Source organism: Saccopteryx bilineata, chromosome 4 (assembly GCF_036850765.1).
Source record: "Saccopteryx bilineata isolate mSacBil1 chromosome 4, mSacBil1_pri_phased_curated, whole genome shotgun sequence".
Taxonomy (NCBI): domain Eukaryota; kingdom Metazoa; phylum Chordata; class Mammalia; order Chiroptera; family Emballonuridae; genus Saccopteryx; species Saccopteryx bilineata.
In genome coordinates, this window is record NC_089493.1 from 289,764,079 (window position 1) to 289,782,419 (window position 18,341).

General features: G+C 57.3%; 2 protein-coding genes across 4 annotated transcripts; both read left to right on the forward strand.

The window, feature by feature from the left end:
* Positions 1–1,077: 1,077 nt before the first annotated feature.
* PGAP6 (post-GPI attachment to proteins 6) lies at positions 1,078–10,883 on the forward strand. Of its 3 annotated transcripts, none has more exons than XM_066275435.1 (13): positions 1,078–1,368; positions 4,872–5,049; positions 5,129–5,321; positions 5,623–5,750; positions 5,943–6,211; positions 6,312–6,631; positions 7,345–7,435; positions 7,516–7,639; positions 8,074–8,210; positions 8,960–9,138; positions 9,207–9,353; positions 10,003–10,119; positions 10,469–10,883. In XM_066275435.1, the coding sequence occupies exons 1-13, from the start codon at positions 1,248–1,250 to the stop codon at positions 10,763–10,765; spliced, it is 2,301 nt and encodes a 766-aa protein (XP_066131532.1). In that variant the 5' UTR covers positions 1,078–1,247; the 3' UTR covers positions 10,766–10,883. The 3 variants fall into 3 exon arrangements, with proteins under 3 accessions (XP_066131532.1, XP_066131533.1, XP_066131534.1); XM_066275436.1 differs by having other exon boundaries at positions 9,228–9,353; XM_066275437.1 differs by lacking the exon at positions 4,872–5,049 and having other exon boundaries at positions 1,088–1,368.
* A 2,131-nt stretch (positions 10,884–13,014) lies between these two features.
* On the forward strand, positions 13,015–16,217 carry MRPL28 (mitochondrial ribosomal protein L28). The gene is made up of 5 exons (XM_066275438.1): positions 13,015–13,511; positions 14,289–14,441; positions 14,780–14,914; positions 15,005–15,091; positions 15,830–16,217. Exons 1-5 carry the CDS (start codon positions 13,224–13,226, stop codon positions 15,935–15,937), a joined length of 771 nt encoding a protein of 256 aa, XP_066131535.1. The 5' UTR covers positions 13,015–13,223; the 3' UTR covers positions 15,938–16,217.
* The last annotated feature ends 2,124 nt before the right edge of the window (positions 16,218–18,341 follow it).

Consider the following 18,341-nt stretch of genomic DNA (forward strand, 5'->3'; position numbering starts at 1 on the left):
CCAGCCAGGGCCGCGGTGACATTTGTTAATAAAATTACGTGGATTTCAAGTGTACAATTCCATCATACATCCTCTGTACACTGCACTGTGTGTTCATCACTCTGTCTTCTTTCATCACCACTTATACCCTCTTAACCTCTTCTACCTCCTTCATTGGTTGTTTTTTTTTTTTAATTTATTCATTTTAGAGAGGAGAGCTAGAGAGAGGGAGAAAGAGAGAGAGAGAGAGAGAGAAGGGGCGAGGAGCAAGAAGCATCAACTCCTCTATGTGCCTTGTCCAGGCAAGCGCAGGGTTTTGATTCGGCGACCTCAGCATTTCCAGGTCGACGCTTTATCCACTGAGCCACCACAGGCCAGGCTGCCTTTCATCTTTCAATTGTGCTTTGTTTGTTTGTTTGTTTTACGCACACTCGTACCAACTTTGTGGAGTGACAGCCCGGGAGTTCAGGTGTGTGAGATGCGCAGCTCTGGCGGCACTGGCAAGGCAGAAATGGGTGCAGGACTCATCAGACGTTGGGGCCGTTTCAGCTAGCGCTCTTCAGCCTGCTCGCTGCGAATAGCCCACGATTCTGTGAACCCGCAAACACTCGCGTCCAGTGGGACCACCCAGAGCCTCCAGGAAGCATTTGGGGCTCTCTGGGAGTCCCCGGCCGTCTGGAATCTCCTGCCCGTACTAATTCATCCCCCGAAACTCCTGCCTCTGTCCCACGTCCCCCGCGTATACAGCAAGAACCTTCATGCATCTTGCTGTGCAGCACCCGCTCTCCGTGCGCCGTACCACTCCGTCCGCGAGCTCCCTCCAACCCCTTTCCTCCTGTCCCCACCCCTTTCATCCCCACGTCTGCCCAGGACCACGTCTGCTCAATCCAATAGCCCGCCCCTGCGTCGCCCCTGGCCTCGCGTCAGCACATCCGCACGCGTCGCCCCAGACCTCATATAGCCCCTGAGTCGGCATTGTCCCCTGCTCCGCATCGCATACCCCAGCCCGCATCCTCCTTCGCATCCTGGTCCCCTTGCGCCCCTCGCTCATCGCAATTCCAGCCCGTCTCCAGCCGGCTACCGGCGGGGCGGGGCCTCGCAGGCGGAAGTGCCCGGGGCGCGGGTGGCTGGGACCGACCCGGACGATGGGAGCCCGGGGCAGCGGCGGTGGCAGCAGGGCCCGTAGTGGCGGGGGCGGCTGCCCAAGCGGCGGCGGGGGCAGGTGGCCGGGGAAGCGGTCCGGGTAGCGCCGGGCCGAGCGCATAGCCATGGGCCGGGCTGGGACCGGGACCGGGGTCGCGGCGGTGGCAGTGTCAGTGGCGGGGCCGCTGTTGTTGCTGCTGCTAGCTCGGCCTTCTCCTGCCTCCGCCGGCGACAGCAGGAAGAGTGGTGAGCGAGCGGGGACCGGAGGGCGCCTTTCCAGGGGCACCGGCTTGGGGAGGGGGGATAGCGGCCGGGGGGCGGGGCCAGGATTGTGACTCACCTGGGGGGGCACCTGTGCGCTCACCTGGCGCGGACGCAGTGCCCAGGTCCCCATCCAGGGTTGGGGGCTCAGGTTAGTCCCTTGTGTGTACGAACAGTCGGGGTGTAAATAATGCCCTCGACCCCTCCTCTGTCCCCAATGGGCCCCTTGGAGCGCTCCCTTCCTTCTCTCTTCCTCCTTCCAACGCGTTTAGGTCCGCAGGAAGGTCTTGCACTGTGACCTGATGGTGGAGGGGTCCAGAGAAACTAGGGTTAAGCAGTGTGATTATGGTGGGAGGTGGACATCTGGTCTGGGAGAAAGTTTCATAGATCCTGGATGGGCCAGGTGGGTGTCATGTTTCCACCCCTCCCACTGTGACTGCCACCTCTCCCACTGTGACCGCCAACCTTAGTGCAATCACTTTCAGCAGCTGACCTTGCCTCTTGGAAGGACTCACAGGTGACCCTGAAGAGCCTGGTAGGCTAGGGTGGGTCTGAGGAAATGGGTACTTCAGTAGTGTTGATGATCTCCCTTCCCTCTGTTTGCATTTCTGCTCCCTTGAGAGGCCCTAACTTTCCATTACCGAAGACAGGGTAGCTAGACCAGGAGGTGCTGACCATCTGCTTAGGGTTTGGGGGTGTTGAGTAAGCTCCCCTAACTCCTATGGCCTGAGACTACTAGGAGGCCATGTGACCGGGCTGGTAGGGGTGCAAGGGCCCAGACCCCCCCTCCCCCAAGTCAGGCAATCCAGTTCTGCTCCCAGCCCCTCCTCCTGCTCTGAATTCTTGCTCCTCCAGGCTCCTATTTCTTTGAGGACTGTTCCTTTGGTTTCTAAGTTTGAAATGAAAGGCAGTTTCTCAGAGATGACTCCTGATTAAGTTGCTCCATTGGATACTGCCACCCTTATTTTCTTCTTTTTCTCCACCCTTGGGGGGCGGGATGGGTGAGGAGTCACTGGTGGGCAGTTTATGGAGATGGAAAACCTGGGCAGCCCCTTACCTCCCAGGTCTGCATGAGGGACAAGCAGCAGTGTAGGCCTGGCTTCTGGGACCTGTGGGTGTGCAGGGGCTCTGCACTAAGTGTTGGTCCTGGTTTGCAGGGTGTGGGGCAGGATGCCCTCACTCTCATTCCCAGGACAGGCTCAGGGGCTTTCTTTGTCTTCCCCTCAACCCTGTGTCCTTGGAGAGGACTGGGGGGCAGGGCAGGAGTACTTGTGGCCCTTGCTCCCTGTTATCAGATGAGACTTCTACATCTGGCTCAGACTGATATGTTAATGGCCTGGTATGTTCATCAAGCTAGTAATGTGGGCATCTTGGGCAGGGAGATGGGGCTGCAGAGATGGGGGGTTTGTGCTGGAGGAGCTGTGTAGCCCTGGGAGTGGGGGACCACTGGGTCTTAGGGTGACCTTGAGCATGTTGTGTCTTATCTCTTGTCACCTGCTGAAACTTCACAGCTACCAGCTGGGTTCCAGGTAGCCTTGGGCTGGTAGTCCAGGGCTGGCAGGGGCCAGAGGGCCTTGAATCTCTCAGGTTGGGGCTGCACACTGCAAGGTGCCTCCCCTGTGGCCATCTCTGCGGGCCCCATCCAGAGTCCTGGTTCCCTGCTGGTTGTTTTTCTAAGGCCCCATGGTCCTGAGGTGGACGGGGAGCTGTCTTGCCTTACCTCTCAGCACTTAGACTTTTTTGGCCCTTTGCCCTAAGGGCTGCAGTAGCCTCAGGAGAAAAGTTTGTGTTAGTTTAGTGCTCAGTGCTCCTAGTCTCCTCAGGTCACAGCTGGTGAGTGCAACCTGGTGGTTAGTCGACATCTAGAATGTGTCCTACATGGAGTCTACCTCTGCCTAGTCCCCCCATGTCGGGCTCCTCTAGAACTCAGACTGGCTTTACAAGTAGGTTGTTACATTTTCTCAAGGTTCCTTCATTGGAGGGTCAGGAGGCTGGCAGGAGAGCCAGCTACTCACCTGGCTCCCTTACCTGCTCACCTGAAGGAGCCCATGGCCTGCCGCTGGGGTTGTGAGCCAGCAACTCTCCCAGAAGGGCAGAGAGAGGCTACACCCTGCTGTGTCACAGTTTATTTCTTCCAGAAGCACTTTAACATTCATTAACCTTGGTGGGAGGGGCACCCAAAGGGAGGTACTATTCACCTTGGGCCAAATCATGAAGAAACTGGAACTCAGAGAAGGGAAGACACATGGGGCAGGAGGCCTGAGCTGGTACTGGTGCCGGGATCCCTGCCATCCAGCTCAGGTACGTTGTGATCGGATCCCAGGCCTGGTGGCTCACCCACAGGAGTGCAGAGCATGCCTGTTCCGTGGGACGCCCAATAGGAAGGGTCCTGGGTGGGCACCTTGCTCACTCATGGGACAGATGATTACACTGTAGGACTTGGACACATGCTATCATGGAGGCTATGCCATAGTCAGTGCATAGGACACTCCAGCAGGTGCCTAACCCAGGTGGGGCCTAGGCCTCTGTGCTGAGTCTCAGAAGATCCAGGAAATACTGGTATGATGGGAAGTGAGCAGTGAGAGCAAATTTTTGGAACACACACACACACACACACACACACACACACACATATATATGGAAGAGGAGTGCATATGTGTGTGTGTGTGTATATATATATATATATATGGGATATATGGGAGAGGAATGCAGGGCAGGGGCCACAGAGGTGGGGACCTGAGAGTCACTGGAGGGACTGGGGCATGGGGAGCCCCAGGTGAGACTATGAATATTCTGTCTGCTTTGCGCCCTGCATTGTCCCTGTGCCGTTCTGCATGGGCACATGCCCATGGGAGAATGGGGGCCAGCTGTTCCCTGGTTCCCATAGCCAGCCAGGCTTCCAGCCTGGAGTACCATCTACCCCAAGGTCTCTGCTTGCCACCTCTCTGGGTGAGGGAAACTCAGACTTCAGTCCAGCTGTGTCCCAAGTCATAATGGGCCTGAGCAGGTGGCCAGCCACCAGACCTGAACTCCCTCACCTGTCAAGGGGGACCAGTTGCCAGAGACAACTTTCAGGGGATGGAAAGGGACAGTAACATTTACCAAGATAAAAGTTGGAGTGCTGGCCTGACCTGTGGTGGCGCAGTGGATAAAAGCGTCAACCTGGAACGCTGAGGTCTCTGGTCTGAATCCCTGGACTTGCCTGGTCAAGGCACATATGGGAGTTGATGCTTCCTGCTCCCCTCCTTCTCTCTTTCTCTCTTTTTCTCTCCTTTCTCTAAAATGAATAAATAAAATCTAAACAAAAGAGTTGGAGTGCTAGACATCCCAGGGGCTCTAGACCAACCCACCATGGCTTCCCTTCTCCTCTTTTTCTGGGGCCATGCTGGGGCGGAAGAGCCTCTAAATTTCTCTGTTTGCCGCCCATACGGAGGTGGGGACACCCTGGCGGCACCGCTGGTCTGGCTGACAGTGCCTTCTTCCCGCAGACATCAGGCTGGTGTCTGAGCAGTTCTCACAGTCCCCGCAGAAGCTGTCTTTCTATAGCTGGTATGGCAGTGCCAGACTCTTCCACTTCCGAGTACCCCCGGATACCGTGTTGCTGCGCTGGCTGCTGCAAGTGTCCCAGGGTGGAGGCCCCACGTGTGCAAATGTGGAGACCACTGTGTAGGTGCCTGCCCACCTGCCTGCCTGAGCCTGGCCCAGGGCCCACATCTCATGTCTACCCCGTTATCCCCAACTGCAGGTACTTCCGCTATGGTGCCCCTCCAGTCATCAACCCGCTGGGTACCAGCTTTGCTGCCAACACCTCTGTGCAGCCCTCCTTCCTCATCAAGATGCTACAGAGCAACTCTTCCATCAATGTCTCCCACCCAGCACCTGGGGACTGGTTTGTGGCTGCCCACCTGCCCCCCTCATCCCAGAAGATTGAGATGAAGGTGAGGGGTCTGCTCTCCAGGGGTGGAGGGGCAGACATTTGTGTGGGAATGGCCGGTCCCTGTTGTTTACTTCCTCAGGGCAGACCTTGTCTAGGCTCTGCTGTACCCCTGCCTCCCCACAACCCACCCCCAGCCCGGACTCTCTGGTCATGCCCTCCCACTCCACCCGCCACCCAGGCCTGGGCTCTCTGCTCCTGTCTGGCTCAGTCCCCCCTCCACGCCCCCATACACCCCTAGGCTCTAGTCCTGCCCCATCCCATGCCTGTGCATGCCCTCCCCACCCCCTTCATTCTCTTCCTAGGGCTTTATTCCCACGTGTGCCTACATCTTCCAGCCTGACATGCTGGTCGTGCGGGTAGTCGAGGTCTCTATCCTGGAGCCAGACATACCCTTTCCACAGACTCTCCTCACCCATCCCAGCTACCTCAAGTGAGTGGGGATCTTGGGGCCTCCAGGTTTGATAGAGTGGATGGCACCTCTGTCCTTGCTGCAGGAGAGAAATGTAGGGCTCTGGGTCTTGGGGTCCCGCTGGGAAGTCGGGCCACCACCCTGAATTTGAGCGATGGGGGGAAGTCACTGGAAGCCGCAGAGCCTGAGCGAGGCCATCCCCCTTGGCTTCAGAGTCTTCGTCCCCGAGTACACCCAGGAGCTGCGGCTGGAGCTGCAAGGCTGTGCGTCCAACGGGAGCCTGGGCTGCCCCGTGCGCCTCACCGTGGGCTCGGCCACCCTGCCCAGCCACTTTCAGAAGGTGCTCACCTGTACTGGCCCCGCCCAGGCCTGCCTCCTGCTGCTGCCCTCGCCACCCTGGGACCGGTGGTTGCAAGTGACAGCCAAAAGCCTGGCAGGGCCCCATGTATTGGTGGCTTTCAGCGTTGTAGCCGCTCTCACAGGTGGGCTGTGTAGGGAGGGCCGAGTAGGGGGTGGCTCTGCCCCCTGCCTTTGATCTGCAGCCCTTCCTACAGCTGAGCCCCTTGTCCCCCCTCCTCACAGCCTGCAGGCCTTGGATCGTAAACTTCCAGCATCTGCTGCAGAGCAGTCCAAACCAGAGTTGCAACACTTCCGCTCGTCTGCTGTCCCCCAGCCCTGGCTACCAGGACCTGGGCAGGAGCAGCAGCGCGGGTGGTGGGCCCTTCTGCCTCAGGAACTACCAGGTCCTGCGGGAAGACGTGGACGTGATGTCTGTGCACTTCAGGCCCCTGGACAGGGTCTCAGTGCGGGTGCAGTCGGACATGCCTTCAGTGATGCGGCTGAGTCTCAACACAGGCATGGACAGTGGGGGCTCCCTCACCATCGCCCTGTGCGCCAACCAGGTACCTTGGTCTGCGCGCCTCGCGGCCTGGCTCAGCTCAGGGCTCAGACCCTCCTAGACTGAGTGATGCTGCTTAGGCCCTCCTGCATTGATTCTATCATGGACACTAGGTTGGGGTAACCTTTCAGACAAGAAAATTACCCCAGCCTGACCAGGCGGTGGTGCAGTGGATAGAGCGTCGGACTGGGATGTAGAGGACCCAGGTTCAAGACCCCGAGGTCGCAGCTTGAGCGCGGGCTCATCCGGTTTAAGCAAAAGCTCACCAGCTGGGACCCAAGGTCGCTGGCTTGAGCAAGGGGTCACTCGCTCTGCTGTAGCCCCCCGGTCAAGGCACATATGAGAAAGCAATCAGTGAACAACTAAGGAGTTACAGCGAAAAACTGATGATTGATGCTCCTCATCTCTTTCCGTTCCTGTCTGTTTGTCCCTGTCTATCCCTCTCTCTGACTCTCTGTCCCTGAAAAAAAAAAAATGACCTCAACAGGCATGGGGCGAGAATAGGGGCACCAGACATAAGACCTGTTTCATAGGTCCCTGTCCACAGGTCGAGGGTTGTGCCTGGGGAAATGGGACCACAGGTGGGATCAGAGGCGGGGTGTTGCCGGGCCTAGAGGGGTAGGGTCCCAGGTGGGTCCTGGGCCATTGGGATCCACAAATAGCGGCCAGCATCAGACTGGAGATGTAGGGCTGATGCTGCACGGTTGCCCTTTCCAGAGTGTGATTCCCAACAACACCTTGGTTACGATCTGCGTGAATGTTGCCTCACCCTTCCTCAGCTTCAACGCTTCGCCCAACTGCACCACAGGTATGGGCAGGCAGCATCTGGCTCAGGGACCCCGCCAGCCCCTCAGCCACCTCTGACCAGCCTTCCTGTTCCTCCTGCAGCCTTCTTCCAGGGCTACCCCCTGTCTTTGAGCACCTTGTCTCGCAAGGCCAACCTCGTCATCCCCTACCCGGAGACAGACAACTGGTACCTCTCCCTGCAGCTGGCGTGTCCTCAGAGTCCTGAGTAAGTAAACCTGGGGGCTAAGGTGGGGGACCCCGGAGCTACCAGGTGGCTGAATCATTCACGACCGTGATTGGGCTGCCTGCAGTTGAGGTTGGAAGCGACCAGCTTCCTGTAAGCCACACAGGGGAAGTTGCCTTGTGTGTTTCGAAGGACTCCCCTTCTCTGCCGGGCCACCCCCCCCCCAGGCAACCCTGGAAGCCAGGACACTAGGAAGGGGACTGATTCAGGACATAGCCCTAGATGGACTGGGATGCAGTGCAGTGTGAAAGGGAAGGGGCATCTTGGCTTCTGCAGATCTCACGGCTGCTGTCCTCCAGGGCTCAGAGCCTGAGGCCTCAAGTCTGGGTTTATGCGTCCAAGAGCCGCGCTGGATTACTCACAGGGACCACCAGCAGACCTCAGCAGCCAGCCTTCATGTGGTCCCCTCCTTGCAGGGAGTGTGAGAAGACCTCCGTCCTCGTGGAGACCACCTTGTACTTGGTGCCCTGCTTGAATGACTGTGGACCGTACGGCCAGTGCCTCCTGCTGCGCAGACACGGCTACCTATATGCGGGCTGCAGCTGCAAGGCAGGTGAGGGCCAGGCCAGGATGCCTGCAGACCCTCCTGTCCCTGGCATTCCAGCTCTGTGCCTTCTAGGAGCGCATCTCACCCTGCTCAGCCTAGAGAGCCCCTCGCAGAGCAGTGGCCCATGTCTTCTCCCCAGTCCTGCCGCATACCTCCAGTCCCCCATGCCAGCACAGAGAGGCAGCCCTAAAGATTCTACTGCCTCCTGACCTTGGCTTCCCCTGCCCGTACCTGTCTACACACATGGCCCATACCTGACCTTCTCACATCTGCTCCATATGTGCCCACACATGTCCCATACCTGCTCCACACCTGCCCCACACCTGATCCACATCTGCCCTACACCTGTCTAATACCTGCCCCACACCTGATCCACATCTGCCCTACACCTGTCTAATACCTGCCCCACACCTGTTCCACACCTTTCCCACACCTGTCCACACATGCCACATACCTGCCTCACAACTGTCCTATCCCCTGACTTATACCTGCCCCACACCTCCCAATACCCACCCCATGCCTCTTTACACCTGCCCCTGCCTGCCCCATAGCTGTCTGTGCCTTTGTGCACTCGTCTGTATCTGCCCATACATGCCCCATGCCCACACACACTTGTCCCAACCCGCTCCTAGTTGAGAAAGGGCTTCTTTGCAGGACCTTGGTGAGGGTGGGCCCTGAGGTTCAGAAGTGCCTCCCCTAGAAGCCGGGCCTCCGTCACCCAATCTCAGCCCCCTCAGCATTGCATTGGCCCACAGGCTGGCGCGGCTGGAGCTGCACAGACAACAGCACAGCTCAGACCGTGGCCCAGCAGAGGCTGGCCACGCTCCTCCTCACCCTCAGCAACCTCATGTTCCTGGTTCCCATCACCCTCTCCGTGTACCGCTGCCTCCTGGTGGAGGCCTCCGTCTATGCCTACACCATGTTCTTCTCTACGGTAGGCTTGCTGGCTCCCATGGGGATGGTTGGGAGGTCTGGGCCTCTGCTCACCACCCTGCCCTGCAGTTCTATCATGCCTGTGACCAGCCGGGCGAGGCGGTGCTGTGCATCCTCAACTATGACACGCTGCAGTACTGTGACTTCCTGGGCTCTGGAGTGTCCATCTGGGTCACCATCCTCTGCATGGCGCGCCTGAAAGCAGCCCTGAAATATGTGAGTGACCTCCTGACACCTGGGTCTACGCTCTGAGGGAGCAGAGGCCCTCACCTGCCGAAGGAGAGATCAGAAAGAAGGTTCAGCTGCTGCCCTTGGAAACCTCTCCTCTTTTGTGATGATCACTCTCCCTCTGGAAGGGACTCTGCCCGCTGGAAGGGACTGTGCTGGCTGCTTAGAGGATGCCAGGAAAAGAAGGTGGAAGACAGGGTTAGGCGAGGACCTTCCTAGCCTGTTTCTCTCCCAAGGCTCTCTTCAGAGAGGCCTGGAGCCCCAGCCGTAGGCCAGACCTCCCTGGGAAGCCCCTAGATGAGCTCCGGGAGTCCCTGGTGCTGAGAACACATTGGGGCTTTTTCTGCCACAGCCAGGCCTGGCTGATGGAGACATGTGACCTGGTGCCCTGCCTTGCTAAGTTGTGCCTCAGAAATTTACCTGTGGATGAATCAGTAACTGGAGGAATGGGGCCTCCCTCCCTGCCAGCAGAGCAGAACCATGTGCCCCCGGCTCTGAGCCGGCGGTCGAGTTGCTGGGGGTAGTAGGGTGATAGCAGATGACCAGCATGCGCAGACCCCGTGCTGGACCTGGTGCCATCACAGACCCCTGGCCTGGGGCTCCTGTGATTCTCTGGTCATCCCTGTGTCTTGCTCAGGTTCTGCTTCTACTGGGCACGCTGGTATTCGCCATGTCCTTGCAGCTGGACCGCAGAGGTGCCTGGAACATGATGGGGCCTTGTCTTTTTGCCTTTGTGATCATGGTCACCATGTGGGTAAGGAACTCTTGCCCGTATCTCCTCTCCTGGCAATTGCAATAAGAGAGCATTGGCTTCCCATAGACCACCCCCCCCCACACACTCTGTGGTAAGAGAGCCTGGCCACTGATTCTGGCCATGGTCCTGGTCCTGGGTCTGAGTCCTTCGTATATGCTAAAGGCTGTCAGTGGCATTCATAGGGCCTAGTGTGGCTTTATGCTTAGGCCCGGGCCTGAGGACCCATCAGATTTCTGTGTCCTTGAGCCCCTTCCAAGTAGCACACATCCATGGTCGTGCTACCCAGACTTGGATGGGCCCCAGGGAGCTGCAGCCCCTGTGCCAATGCTCTCCTAATGGTTCTCTCCAGGTATACCGCTGTGGGCACCGACGTCACTGCTACCCCACCTCCTGGCAGCGCTGGGTCTTCTACCTCCTGCCTGGCATCTGCATGGCTGCTGTGGCCATTGCCATCTACACCTCCATGATGACCAATGACAACTATTACTATACCCATAGCATCTGGCACATGCTGCTGGCAGGGAGCACGGCGTTCCTGCTGCCACCACGTGACAAGCATGCTGAGCCCTGGGCCTGCTCACAGAAGCTCACCTGCCACTATCAGATTTGCAAGAACCACCGAGAGGAGCTATACACAGTGACGTGATGTGGCTAACTCCGGGACATTCTCAGCTTTGACGATTTCTTCAGCCAAGGGCAGGACCAAGGGAGAGGGACCCTGTCCAGATGGATTTTCAACTGAATAAAATTGCCCTGTGCACCCATTTCCTTCCTCCTCTCGAGGAGAGGACCATACCCCCAATGCTACCAGCTGACCCCATCCCTCTGTACGTCCCAGCTGCCTGGTGAGCACAGGTACTATTCTGGGGTAGGCTCTGTGTCCTGCTGGCTTGGGGATGACGGGATGTGGAGAAAGATTCCCCCATCACCCTGTTCTCCTATGAGGCTGTGATGTGAGACCCAGGGAGGCAGAGGAGGCTTGAGCCCACCTCCCATTGCCCCCTCCCCTAACACCGCTGAGGCTGGGATCAGTGCCCCTGAATGCCTGTCTAGCTCAGGCATGAGTATACCTTCTGCTGATGGAATGGCTGTGGGGAGAAGGTGACCATGGCCACCAGAGAGCTGATGAGTCACTGGGGGACATAGGGCCCAGCTGCTGTGAGTGGTTGCATGGGAGAGGCTGGCCTCTGGCTGTGTGCCCTGCCCTGCCCTTCCCTTCCCTTTGGTTCTCAGCTTTAAAGCTGTAGGCTCCTCAGAAGAGCTTCCTGGGGAGGGGGCTGCCAAGTTGCTCTGTGGGTGCCAGCAACAGAGGGCACAGCCTGCCCCAGTTCTGTTTCCCCCACTCTTTCCCTGGGTTTCTGGGCCCCTGTCGGGGGAGCATCCTCTTGAGTTACTCTTAGGAGTAGAGATGATGGTGGCCACCCTGCACCGGCCCAAGCATGTGTTTGGGAAAGGGGCTGCCAGAGAGACCCTGGCCCAACCTTTCTCCCTCCTCTGTGAGGGAAGCAGGACAAGGGAGGTTGGTTGCCCCAAGGAGCAGTGCGCTGCCCTTCCCCAAGGCAATAGCACAGGGGGCTGCTGTCTGTATGAGGGGTGAGGAACAGGCCCATGGGAAGCTGGAGTCACTGAGCTTCCCTTCTGGGACCCGCCCCAGGTGTGGCCTCCTCCACTTACAGTCACCCTGCATGTGGCCACAGTAGCATTCTCTAGCCTTATATAGGGGAAATATGGGTTTTGGGGGAATAAAAAAATTTTTTTCAGCCCTGGCTGGTGGCTCAGTGGATAGAGAGTTGGCCTGACGTATGGACATCCCGGCTTCGATTCCCAGGTCAGGGCACACAGGAGAGCCGACCATCATCTTTTCTCCTGCTACCTCTTCTTTTCTCCCTCTTCCTCTCCTGCAGTCAATGACTCGATTGGTTCAAGCTAGCAGTGTGGTCCCAGGTGCTGAGGATAGCTCCCTTGGAGCACATCAGCCTTGGGTGCTAAAGACAGCTTGGTACTTGAGCATTGAGCATCGGCCCCAGATGGGGTTGCCAGCTGGATCTCAGTTGGGGCACATGCGGGAGTCTGCCTTACTATCTCCCCTCTTCTCACCTAAAAAAGAAAAAAAAATATTTTTTTTTCATTGATGAGAGAGAGAGAGGGAAAAAAGTATTTACCTGCTGTTCTACTTAGTTGTGCCTTCATTGGTCGCTTCCCATCTGTGCCCTGGCCCGGGGATCTAGCACAACCTTGATGTTTCTGGATGGCATTATAACTGACTGAACTAACCAGCCACAGCCCCTCCCCCAATTTTGTTTTTACACAGAAAGTTTATTTAGAAAGTAACAGAGGTAGAAGTGAGCTGTAGAATGCATGGGCTCAGGAAACAAGTTACAGAGGCGAGAGAATGTTTGGAGCTTAGAAAGAGGAACAGGTGACTGGGGGAAGGCGGTGTGGAAAAGAAAGGCTGTGCCCCTTAGAGCTGCCTGGGGTAAGAAATGTGAAGATATTAACAGACTTTCGTGTAGTTCTGATTTTGCTGTAATTGATGAATTTTATATTCTACAGTATATATATAAATTTTTATGAGTTTATTTGAGTCAAACTGATAATGCCAGGGAGGAGGATCTCAAATGCTCACTGCACAATTATATTTCAATGTACATTTACATTGTTTTCTGTGCTCCTTCTGGGAGGAAAGTAGGTGGTGGGTCCAGGGATGACAAGCCCTGCCTCCGTGGGCTGCTGCTCACGAAAAACGGACCGCACTTGATGACGGTCCCTTAAGCTGCCGTCGTCTTCGCAGGTCATTTTCCACGGTCCCCAAAGGCAGAAAAGTGGGCGGGACAGGGATAGACGGACGGGCTTTGCAGCCAGTCAGTGGTGGGCGGGGAGCAAATAGTCGCAGCACAACTTCCAGTTCCGGCGGGGCGCGGAGTTCTGCGAGGTATTCGGACTCGGGTACTTGAAGTGCGGGATTGGTACCTCGCAGGGAGTCTAGGTTGGAAGCCCGGGGAGCGAGGGGTGTTCGAAGCCAGGGTTGGGGCCGCACGGGAGCCCGGGGGTCAGCCAAGCTGCGGCGTGAGGGCGGTCTTCTGCCTTCCGCCGGGCTGGCCGTGATGCCTTTGCACAAGTATCCAGTCTTTCTATGGAAGCAGCTCCGGCTGCGGGAGGGCATCTACTCCCGCCTGCCCCAGCACTACCTTCGCTCACTGGAAGAGGCACGGACGCCCACTCCTGTGCACTACAGGCCACACGGGGTCAAGTTCAAGATCAACCCCAAAAACGGGCAGCGGGAGCGCGTGGAGGACGTGCCCATTCCCATTCACTACCCCCGCGAGTCCCAGCTGGGTCTCTGGGGCGGCGAGGGCTGGATCCTAGGCCACAGATACGTCAACAACGACAAGGTGGGTGAGCAGGATAGGCTTCGAAAGGACTTTCCGGAGCTTAACTGCTCTGGACGCCATGCTAGGCTCCGGAGGTACGTGGAAAGCGTAAGGGAGACCGACCAGTCCCGGGAGGGCTTACAGTCTGGTGGAGACAGCTCCCTCAAAGGATCATGCTAGAGTGAAGAGGTACAATTCCGGGGGATGCGACTCTTTGTAAAACCTACTGGGTATCCTGAGATAGTCGTTTATGTCAAAAACAGCAGGTGCAAAGAAAGGCCTTGGGGTATGGCCAGGACATGTGTAAAGATGAGGAGGCCTGTGTGTTGAGAGGAGGTGTGGGGAGGGAGGTCTGCAGTCACCTGTCAGCTTGGACTTACCATAGTTTGCCTCTGACACTTCTGACACGGGGCTGGCACTACCACCTTCTCGTTGCACTTTGGAAGACTGAGATAGTCACGTGGGGGCAGTGTGCATCCAATACCTGCTGCCTCTGGTGGGAAGCCTGGAGGGATTGCTAAGCCCTCTGAGGGAGGTCTACCGGGCTGGTGGCTCCCTTTCCTTCTTGATCCCTGTTGTGGAATGTGATGACTTGTGAACCATGGAGTTATGGTTGTGTGTGGTATGTCTGGAACACACAACGGCAACTTTGGCAAATTCTTGGGGTGCCAGGCTGGTTGGGGAGAAGCTAACTTCTGGATGGGCAACCAGGTCTACATCCTGAGTATCTACACCTTCAGCCCCACTCGAGTCTGTCGGGAGGAGCAGCAGCACTCATGAGGACTCTTGCTCTCTTAGCTCTCGAAGAGGGTGAAGAAGGTCTGGAAGCCACAGCTGTTTCAGCGCGAGCTCTACAGTGAGATCCTGGACACGAAATTCTCTGTGACTGTGACTATGCGCACCCTGGACCTCATTGACGAGGCCTATGGGTTTGACTTCTACATCCTGAAGGCAAGAGGGGTCTGATGGCCTGTTGGAGGGGGGAGGCTAGATCAGCACCCAATGGGGCACACTGGTCTCTGGAGTGGAGGGTCACCAGTGAAGTGTGAACGGGGCCATGCCCCTTTCTGGGCAGCCTCAATGGGGTCTTTCCGCCCATGAGAGAGTTTATTGCTCTGGGCGGCGGTGTTGTCCTCCAGGGCCAAGTGAACACAGCCTCCTCCTTCCCTGCTCTTGGCTCTTCCTTCCTCTGATCTGGCCTGGAGACTGCCAGCTGCTAGGGTGGGGCCGCTGGCTGGCTGGGTGGGACCCAGCTAGCAGCACCTGGCCTCATTCTAGCTTCCTGCCAGACCCCGAAGGAGGACCTGTGCTCCAAGTTTGGGATGGACCTGAAGCGAGGGATGCTGTTGCGGCTTGCCCGACGGGACCCCCAGCTGCATCCTGATGACCCGGAGAGGAGGGCGGCCATCTATGACAAGTATAAGGTGAGGGCTTGGGCCTGGACTTCCTGTTCCTCATGGGCCCCAGAGGCCGGCCTCCTGGCTTCACAGCATGCCGCTTGTCTGCCTGCCCAGGAGTTTGTCATCCCGGAGGAGGAGGCTGAGTGGGTTGGCCTGACACTGGATGAAGCTGTTGAGAAGCAGAGGCTTCTGGAAGAGAAGGTGAGCATGTGTGAATGCCAGCTGCCCTACTCTCTGGGGTGGGCACAGTGGCCGAGCAGATGGACGGGGTGGGGAACTGCACTGCCGTTCGGGTTGCCTGGACAAAGAGGCACCACACCAGGTGGGCTTGGGAAAGAGCTGCCTCTGCACAGCTGCACAGCTGGAGCCACAGTCCTATGGGTTCCAAATGGCATATTTCCTCCCCTCATGGTCATGACCCTCTCCTGCACCTTCTGGGCCAGTTCACAGATTCAGGGACAGAAAGACTCTTGGTGACGAGAGCTGGAGTCTTGGCACCATTGGTTTCCTTGGCCACTTAGTATCCTCCAGGGTCTTCCCAGTTGAGACCTTCTTGTGTCAGCCCCCTTGGAGGGTGTGGAGCCCATAGTAGCTGCTGGGACAGAGAGCCCACCCCCACCCCCGCCCATGGCACAGCAGCCGGCTGACCCTGTGCCCTCTGCTTGGTTTATTTAGCTGTGACCACAGGGCTCCAAGGCAGGGAAATTGGGCAGGCACCTGAATCTTGCATCCCTAAGGGAAGGTGGTCCCTGTCTCACAGACAGGGTACTGCCCTCTGGCCTGGGGGCTGAGCAGTTGCAAGCAGTTTCACTTGACTCTGTGGCCAAGCCTGAGAAGCCTAGTCCTCTCATGCCCAATTCCTCTTGGTGTTTGTCCAAAAGCAGCTGGATTTCTGCCCTCCCAAGAGTGCCTCATTGTGACCCTGTCTTGCCCCTGTAGGATCCTGTTCCTCTGTTCAAGGTCTACGTGGAGGAGCTAATTGAGCGGCTTCAGCAGCAGGCACTGTCTGAGCCCGTGGTGGTGCAGAAGAGAGCCAGCCGGAAGTGACCACCTAGTGACTGACTCGTGCCTGATAGCCAGGCTCAGTGTCCCTTGTTGTCCCCTGGCCACCCCACCCCTTTGCTCTTTGGCATTGTGGACATAGTCCGGGGTGGTGGCAAGAGCCACTTGTGGGTGAACCATTTTTGTGTGTGCTGGCTGTGAAGCTTCTGGGTGGGGTGGACTTTGTGGAAGTTCTAATGGGCCTCTGGCCCCAGGATCCCTAGAGGCCCAGCTGAGGCCGGCTTACCACTTTCTGGGGGCAACACGAGTAAAGTCTGAGCTGGGACCATGTGTGTGCTACTTTGCTTGGAGGACTAGAGCTCTCCTGCGTAGTCCTTGATCCCGTAACCACTCCCCTTCCTCCCCCCAGAAACCCTGGACATGGCTGAGATGGATGGTGGTCCCCAGGTGAGCTGTGGGACTGAGATTTGTTCTGGTGTTTTTCTTTCCTCTGGGAGAGAATCTGGAGAACTTGACGGTGTTCTGCCATAGGGCAGGCTGGGTTTTGCCCCTTTGCATTGCACATCCCGCCTGTTCTGGACCACAGCAGAGGCAGGGAGGCTGTGGCCTAGCTCTGAGAGTGACTGTTGGCATGCTCTTTGGTGTGGTGCACGCTGCCCATCAGCTCAGAGATGCAGGAGCACTCAGAGGGCGCTGCAGGTGGCAGTGGCTTGCAGGAAAGGCCTTGAGTCAAGCTCTAGCAGCACAGCCACATGGGCCTGCAGCCTGGGTGTCCTCTCCTCAGCTGACCCACTTGATTTTGGGTCAGTCACCCTGAGGCCTTTCTTGCTCTGAGGTTTGGGGTTGCCTGGGCCCTCTTCTCTGACTGTTACCTGAAAGTCCAACACTGAGACCCATCTGGTCTCTGGGAGCACACGGAGAGGTTTCCCTGACCTGGTCCTGACAACTGGCTAAGGGGTGCTGGGTTCCCTTGAGGGGTGATGTGGAAGCGACAACACCTGGGCTGTGTTCCTGATGGTAGAGGCCAGAAGGAGTGTGCGGCTGGCCAGTGGATGTGATTGGTCTGTGGGTACAGCTGCAGGAGGGCCCTGGAGATCTCACAGCTTATGAGGTCCTCGAGGGTAGGGCCTGCCTCGGGGTCAGAGCCCTGGTGAGGAGAGTGTCCCCAAGATCTCTGTTCATAGCTGGGTCTACTTTCACAGTCCAGTCTTCTTCTAGATGCCCTCATGCTTCCCATACATCAGTGATTTCTCATATAACGGCCCTACTTTGTGAACAGTTTTAGTGTTTGAAAATTTTTACCCGAGGCTGACAGTTCCCAGCCTGCCCCTGCCCCACTTGGTGGCCCAGCATGGCCCAGCCCAGTGGTCTGAACTGCATGCAGTTCCTGGCTCCAGCCAGTTTGGTGATGTTGTAGATGGGCCAGCTCTCCTCATATTCAGCCCTGAACTGAAATTAATCCCTTTCTAGCTCCTTAACCTGTCATCAGGGTCCCCTGTAATGTGCACCCCGAATGTCTCCAGTTCATTAACCCTGGCTCTCAGTCACCCCTCACTAACCTTTCCACCCCAGTCAAGTCCACAGGTAGAGGGGGCTTCTGCCAGGATGTGTAGGGTCCATGTGTCAGATTCCTGGGGTCCCTAAGGGACCTGGGGCTGGCACAGGGTGGGGTTGAACTTGAGCCTAGGTCTCCGCGTCAGCACGGTTGGGTCAGGGTAGAATGCCTGAGTCCTGGCTGAGTTCCCTTAGGGCCTGGGACGGCCCAGGCTGGTGCTGCCGGCCAGCGGGAGGAGCTCAACACGGCTTCAGCAGGGCACTCACTTCTCTGTAACCTGAGGCTGGACTGAGGTGGCAGTCTTGAGTGTGGCCTTGGCCCTGAATTCTGAAACATGAACACTTTTCTGGAGGAAGACAGCATCAGTTGGTTTCCATAAATTCTCCCAAATAGCCTTGACTCAGCAAAGTTAAAGAAGCCTTCGGTTATTGACAGACTCATCCCCCACCACAAATAAAATAATCCAGGGCTGGGACAGGACCCTGGCAGGGTGCATCTGCCATGCTGTTCCACCTTCTGGGAGGTGGGGGTGGGAAGGGCAACATGGAGTATGTGCTCACATGTCACATGGAACCGAAAGCTGAGCCACAGAAGCCACGTGTCTCTGCCCCCACATATACTTCCCGCTCCAGGCTCTGGTCAGGCCACCTGAGCTGCCTTCCTCATTTCTTCCCCGCTATCATCCACACTTCTGCCAGTGTCTGTTGATGTGTCTTTCTTAGAGCCTTCATTCTTCCTTGATGGGGCTAGGCAGCCCCTCAGAGCCCTGGATTGGGAGGGATACTTGTAGTGACCAAGGTCAAACCTGCAGACACCAGACCTGCCCTGTGCTGGCCCACACCCCTATCCCTGCACCAGATGGGTCAGACCCTCTAAAATCCCTCAGGCAAGACC